The sequence below is a fragment of the Staurois parvus genome, unplaced genomic scaffold (assembly GCF_062004578.1).
Source record: "Staurois parvus isolate SC_StPar_1 unplaced genomic scaffold, SC_StPar_1.0 ptg001842l, whole genome shotgun sequence".
Classification (NCBI taxonomy): Eukaryota; Metazoa; Chordata; class Amphibia; order Anura; family Ranidae; genus Staurois; species Staurois parvus.
Genome location: NW_028319638.1, coordinates 95,336 through 103,069, shown reverse-complemented (window position 1 = coordinate 103,069; position 7,734 = coordinate 95,336). Strand labels below are relative to the sequence as shown.

General features: G+C 42.9%; 1 protein-coding gene across 1 annotated transcript; it reads right to left on the bottom strand.

Annotated features, from left to right (window-relative positions):
- Positions 1-5,111: 5,111 nt before the first annotated feature.
- Positions 5,112-6,053, bottom strand: LOC149434052 (olfactory receptor 1G1-like). The gene has a single exon (XM_089664137.1). It carries the CDS (start codon positions 6,051-6,053, stop codon positions 5,112-5,114), a length of 942 nt encoding a protein of 313 aa, XP_089520263.1.
- Between the last annotated feature and the right edge of the window lie 1,681 nt (positions 6,054-7,734).

The following is a 7,734-nucleotide window of genomic DNA, read 5'->3' as shown; positions in this document are numbered from 1 at the left end:
CAATGCATTTAGACATCCAGACCTGGTGAAGATGACTTGCTGACGTTGAAGTAGATGAGCTACAGCAGCAGAAGACCACATCGGGTGCCACCCCTGTCAGCTAAGAACAGGAAACAGAGGCTACAGTTCACCCAGGCTCACCAAAATTGGACATTTGCCTGGTCTGATCAGTCTCAATTTCAGCATCAGAATGGGGAAGAAAGGGTATTTAAGTGTCTTTGAACATGGCATGGTTTTTCCTGCCAGACAAGCTGGTTTGAGTATTTCAAAAAATTCTGATCTGCTGGAATTTTCATGCAAAACCATCTCTAGGGAAATCAAGACTCATCAGACCAGGTAATGTTCTTCCAATCTTCTTTTATCCAATTTTGGTGAGCCTGTGCTTTCAAGGTTGGACGTGTTGTCTGTTCAGAGATGGTATTCTGCATACCTTGGTTGTAACGAGGGGTTATTGGAGTTACTGTTGCCTTTCTATCATCTGGAACCAGTCTGCTCATTCTCCTCTAACCCTGTGTGTTGGCATTTTCCTCCACACAACTGCCACTCACTGGATATTTTCTCTTTTTCGGACCATTCTCCGTAAACCTTAGAGATGGCTGTGTGTGAAAATTCCAATAGATCAGCAGTTTTTGAAATCCTCAAACCGGCCCTTCTGGCACCAACAACCATGCCACATTCAAAGTCACTTAAATCCCCTTTGTTCCCCATTCTGGTGCTCGGTTTGAACTTCAGCAAAGTCTTCACCACATCTAGTAGCCTAAATGCATTGAGTTGCTGCCATGCGATTGGCTGACCAGAGGTTTGTGTTGGCAAGCAATTGAACCGGTGGACCTAATAAAGTGGCCGGTGAGTGTATGTGTGTGGTATTTGATTAAGCTGCATTAGTCAGTTTTAGTGAAGATCTTGCTGATCAATCTGTTCTTCTGTTACCTAGTTTGTGTTTTTGCATACAAATGATCAGATATAGTGAAGTGTTTATGTACATCCAAGTGTAATTTTACATCAGAAACATTGAATTCTGAAGTGTAAGTTATTACCTGTATTGTAGCGATGATCGTATAAGATGTGCGTGTCTATTGCCACCCATATCTTCATCTTGTCTAGATTGAGCACCATAGAGGTTATGGCTGCTTTGTATGTGTTTCTTTCATGCTACAAGGAGATCAAACAAAACACTACATTAAAATATCCTGATTTTTGACCAGAGTGAAGAGTGATTTATGCTGTATTTCAAAAACTAGAGCTGATAGGGGGCCATTTTTGGAATCAGAGGGTCCATTATAATCATTATTGCTGACAGCTCCTCAGAATCCACCAGAGAATCAGGACAGTTGGAGAAAAAAGGTATACCAACTCGAAGTCCCATGCCCAGTAGAAGGCTTCCTGGCCCCAAAGCCTGAGGACAAAAAAGTGAAGAGAAAAACAGTGGTACTTGACAGATGCTTGGGGTTACCACTTTTGGAATCCTCCCCAAAAATCTCCCCCAGATATTCTGGACTCAACATACGTTTGGTGAGTCTCAAGAAATTTTGTCTCCACTGATCCGTCAAGGTATCTTGAGGATGCAGACAAGTCCAGAAATTGGCTAATGCAAAATTTTGGTTCTTACTTGTAGAAGCTGTTGGCTCTTCACTCCACCTTGCTTCAAGATGTGTGAGCCATTTTGGTCTAGGGAACCTCTGGTGGTCCAGTTCCTGAAGGCAGCCGTAAACATTTACCCTCCTATCTGTTCGTTCTTTCCTAAGTGGGATTTAGCATTAGTCATCAAGAGGTTATTAGAATCACATTTCTTTTCGTATTCAGAAAGTTCTATGTGGTACCTCACTTTGAAGACGGTCTTTCTTATGGCGGTAGTTTCAGCAAGATGGGTGTCGCATATAAGTGCATTTTCCTGTAAAGAGCTGTATGGCAACTTTTTCACAATAGTTTCATGTTGAGACCGTCTTCAAGCCTCCTTCCAAAGATTTCTTTGGAGTTCCACTTTAGCTAGAAGTTCTCTCTTTCGGCCATTGCAACACACTTGCTGGGTTCAGAGAATCCGGGTTGGAGCAAGGTAGACCTCAATGCTCTTTTTCAAACCTACTTATGTCAGACTGAGCCCTTTTGGAAATCATACTCTCTCTTTGTACTGCCTAGAGATCCCAAGATGACCTTTCCTCTCTCCACTAATGTATTCTTATCCTTGATACTAAAGATGATTCAATCTGCATATTGTTTGGAAGGTCTTCCTCCTCAGGAGATACAAGCTCCTTTTACCATGGCGGGCCCTGCAGATGGTCTAAAGTCCTAGCAGACGTTGTATGTAAAGCAGCAAGTTGGAGTGCTCCTAACACCTTTACAAATTGGCTGTGGCCTCGGGTCAGGGTCAGGGTCAGGGTCAGGGTCGGGTCGCGGGTTCATCAGTTCTGTGTTACGCTTTAGCGCATTATTCAATCTCTGTAGAAGCATTCAGTATTATGTGTGTTTTTTTCTCCCTCCCTGGGATCTGGGCTAGTTAATTCTTATCATGTGCTAGGAAAATGGAAAATTGTTATCAGTGATTACTGTAATTTTCCTTTCCTGGGTTTGTCTGATGCCAGCACAAATCCCTCGTCTGTCATGAAACCTACCGGAACACCTACCTAAGGTATTACCTGCCATTTATTTGTTCTGTTCAGGGAAGTCCTAATCAGGGTTGATGGTGCAGTTTACCCATCCCTCTCCCTTTCTGACAATCCCTTCACTGGCCTCCATTCAGTGTCCTCCACCTCTATCTGTCAATCCCTCCACTGGCCTCCATTCAGTGTCCTCCACCCCTCTTTGCCAATCCCTCCACGGGTCTCCATTCAGTGTCCTCCACCACTATCTGTCAATCCCTCCACTGGCCTCCATTCAGTGTCCTCCACCCATCTATGCCAATCCCTCCACTGGCCTCCACTCAGTGTCCTCCACCCCTCTCTGCCAATCCCTCCACTGGTCTCCATTCAGTGTCCTCCACCCCTCTCTGCCAATCCCTCCATGGGTCTCCATTCAGTGTCCTCCACCACTATCTGTCAATCCCTCCACTGGCCTCCATTCAGTCTCCTCCACCCGTCTATGCCAATCCCTCCACTGGCCTCCATTCAGTGTCCTCCACCCGTCTATGCCAATCCCTCCACTGGTCTCCATTCAGTGTCCTCCACCCCTCTCTGCCAATCCCTCCACTGGCCCCCACTCATTGTCCTCCACCCCTCTCTGCCAATCCCTCCACTGGTCTCCATTCAGTGTCCTCCACCCCTCTCTGCCAATCCCTCCACTGGCCCCCACTCAGTGTCCTCCACCCCTCTCTGCCAATCCCTCCACTGGTCTCCATTCAGTGTCCTCCACCCCTCTCTGCCAATCCCTCCACTGGTCTCCATTCAGTGTCCTCCACCCCTCTCTGACAATCCCTCCACTGGCTTCCCATTGTCCAACGAATAAAATTCAAAACATTAACAATAACATATAAAGCCATTTATCACTCCGCCCCAAATTACATCACCGATCTTGTCTCAGAATATCACCCAAAATGTACTCTCCACTCCTCACACGACCTCCTGCTCTCTAGCTCCCTTGTCTCCTCCTCCTATGCTCGTCTCCAGGACTTCTCCAGGGCTTCCCCCATCCTCTGCAACTCTCTACCCCAATTTATCAGATTATCGCCTACTCTGCTCACTTTTAGGCGATCTCTGAAAACCGATCTCTTCAGGGAAGCCTATCCTGCCCTCAGCTAATAATGGAATCGTCTACTCTTCCAACCAGTCCATCCTCCACAGTTACTACCTTTTGTACCACCAGCCCCTCCCTCTTAGATTGTAATTGTAAGCTCCCAGGATCAGGCCCTCCTATCTCTCTTGTATTGAACTGTATTGTTGATGTATTGTCTCCCGTTATATTGTAAAGCGCTGAGCAAACTGTTGGCTCCATAAATCCTATATAATAATAATAATAATATGAAGACCATTAACATTGTCTAGTAAGTCCAAGATTTGCCTTGAGGGACCCACACCTCCACCTGGGTGACCAAAATCCACAGGGAGCTGTAGCAGGGTGCAGGTTCAACCGGCAGCACACATCCTCAGCACACCCTCTCTGTTGGTCACTGTGCTGGAAGTTCCAGGGGGGATTATCAATAGGAGATGAATAAATATGCCTGTACATAAATTCCCATACCGAAAATGGGACGGACAGAGCAGGGGCAGACTGACAACTTATGGGGCCCCCGGGCAATAGGGGATCATGGGGCCCTGTGTCCTTGCCCACACTGAAACCACACCCAAAAAAGCCTATAAAACGGTACCAGGGGCATTTCATGTGGCCCCCTATTGACCCCGGTCCCTCCGGCAGTGCCCGAGTGCTCGAATGGTCAGTCCGCCCCTGGGAAAGAGGAATGTTACCGTTGTTACCGTTGTTCCCTCTTGTTTTTTGGGTTATATTTATCCTGTGACATTTGCAAACAATTTCTTTTCTTACCTGACTTGGCTGTTTGTTAACCATATCAATGACGGCTTACATTTATTATAGAAAAAAGAAAGGACCAAATCCAGGTGCCAGAGACCAAGATCATTTCTAGACTTGTTTTAGACTCTGGTTCTCAGGAAAAATAGTAGAATATAATTTAGTGAATATATGTGGAATAGTAATAATTACATTTTACATGTTAGTCAAAAGAAAGCTGCGTTTTTGTACATTTATCAACTTTTTCGTTTTTTTTATTTAAATGTAATTAGGTCTCCTAAAACCGTATGATAGTTAAATTCCTTATAGGTTACATAGTTACATAGTTAGTCTGGCTGAAAAAAGACAAAAGTCCATCCAGTTCAACCATTAAAAAAAAAAAGTTATAATCCGACACCCACAGGTCCAATTAAAGAACATGTACAAATATTCTGGTTGTCAAAATAGTTACAAAGTTACTGTGAGGGTAATCAATGCATTCAAAAACTGGTAAATGTGACCTGGGCCCCTAGATTACAATGGCCCCTGGTTACAAAGGGTTAAGTACAACTACGACCGACGGAAATTTACACATTTTATGACAGACATTACTAAAATCTTTAGTCAACTGAAAACTTCCTAGAAAAATAAAAGTGTCAATATTCACAATTTTACTTTCAGCAGCAAACCTGAATTAATTTTAGTTGATAATAAGACCTTAGAAGTGCCTCCATGAGATCTTTGTTCCTCAGGCTGTAGATCAGAGGATTCAGCAATGGGTTAATGAGGGCAGATAAGACAGAAAACAGTTTGTTTAAAACGTACATATTGCTGGAAGATGGAACCAAGTAAATAAAAATGAAAGAACCATAAAAGATGAAGACCACGGTGAGGTGTGAGGTGCAGGTGGAGAATGCTTTCCTCTTTCCAGTCTTGCTACGGATTCTGAGGATGGTACTAAAAATATAGACATATGGAAGAAAGGTCAAAAGAAAGGCTCCTAATCCAAAAGTAGCACCTGTTAAGAATATGACCGCCATGTTTATGAAGGGGTCAGTACATGTAATCTGGATCAAGTGTGGAAGGTCACAAAAGAAGTTGTGGATTGAAGATGTTCTGCAGAAGGACAACCTGAGCAAAAGTAAAGTATAAACCAAAGAGACAGAACATCCTGCAGCCCAGACCATGGAGGCCATACGAGCACAGACCCTCCAAGACATAATTAGTGTGTAATGTAGGGGGTGGCAGATGGCAATGTAGCGGTCGTAGGACATAGCCGAGAGCAAGAATGTTTCTGAGCCTGTAAAGGAGACATAGAAAAAGACTTGGGCTATACAGGCAGGAATGGATATTGATCGGCTTTTTGTGGCCAAGTCATAGAGCATCCTCGGTGCGGTCACTGATGAATAGGACATGTCCAGAAATGCCAATTTGGCAAGAAAAAAATACATTGGGTTGTGCAGATGGTGGTCAGTGAGGACCAAGAAAAATATAAGAAGGTTTGTGATAAGAGTCATCAGATAGATCAGAAGGAAAAGCCCAAAAAGTGCATTCATGGTCAGTGGATGGTCTGATAGACCTACGAGGGTAATAGACGTAATCTCTGTCTGATTCCTCATATTATTATTTTTTTTGTCTGTTTACATGTATTACTATAGAGCAGAGATATAATTATCCATTTAAACCATCACCATTCTGAGAAATGAATAAAAGGAGAACATGTACGGAGTACCTACACAATATTCTCAGGTTTACATGAAGACATTTGTACCGGCTAATGATTTGTTCTTATATAAAATGCTGGAAGTCCCGCAGGACCGTCTGCTGCTTTGTAACAACAACAGAAAATCTCCATAAAGGTCTCTATAGAATAAATGTATAACAGCTTTGTGACTTGAGAATATGTATTTATTTATAATTTGTTGTAGTTATGAAAATGTAAACTGTGAATAAAATCCACTGAAACCATTTTAATCTTTTTTGTCAACTATTTTATTTATGGGCTAGTGGACAGAATGATCTAAAATACTTTACAAAGTTCAACATTTTTCTTTTAAGTCTCCATCATTTTGTAGTTGCATCTTCTAAGGGTTGTCAATGGAAAACTTCATTGGATCGCACAGTTTCTAATCTGTAAAGAAATCTACAACCTTTGGGTTTGGTTGGGTACAAATTGTCCGGGGTCACCAGGGCTTGGAAGTGGTGACTGCAGGCCAAAAAGGCACAGGTAGTTGTCATCCTAAAAACATTCACCTTTGTTTATGGATGGGTAGAGGTTGGCCAGGGGCTGCACCAAGAGGTCTACAAATGGAGACATGAGCAAAAAGTTGGCAATATTTCTAAAAAATGAATCCTGCAGCCCTTTTTTTGGTGGGTATCGATTCTTCAGTAGCACCACAATTTTATGGCAGCTAAAAAAAGCCAAACGGCAGACAAAGACGTCACAGTGTCTTCCTAAGAAAAAAAAGGAATACTGCAGCCCTTAGGTTTGGTGGGTATAAATGTACGTATAAGTAGTACCACAATTTGATGGTAGAAAAACATAGTGGGTTCTCCCCAAAAATCATGCCAGTCCCTTTTCATCTGGTATGTATTTTAATAGGGAACCCCAAGCAATGTGATGGCAGCAAAAACAAGACATAATGCAGAGAAAGAAGTTACAATGTCTTCCTAAGAAATACTATAGCTTTCAGCCTTTTTAACTTCCTTGAGGAATTTTTGGCAAAAAACGGAAGAAGAAGAATGAGGATAAGTTCCAGATGGTGGCTATGATGATACTCAGCAGCACCATTACACAGGATGAAGACGCAGAGCCAACAACGGGAAGTGTTGCTTTCCTCATAAGATGGAGCAGAAATTTAAAAAATTAAAACCTGAAGTTCATTTCTGGAGAACTGCACTCTCAGGATGAGGGCAATGAGAGGTAGAGGTGGCAGAGCCACCAAAAGTGGTAGACCCTACAAGATTTACTGGCATCCCCTTTGTTGTACCTATCCAAGCCACCAAAGGTTCATATGGTCTGCATTGAACAATACATTCTGTCTCTTCCCATGTTTGTTTGAAGAAGTGTTGGTGGTCTTGAATACCTACCTCACCAATGACAGTGTGGTCTAGCCAGAGACCTTTTTTTCTTGACATCATAAGATGGTGAGAACCTTCTAAAAAAATGTTGAAATAATAATTAAATATAAACTGAGATCCTGGATTGTCTGAGGTGCAACCTGGCGTCGTCGGATGAACCGAAACATGACATCCCAGAGGGGTTCTATTGGAATTAGGTCAATAATTGTATTAAAGAAA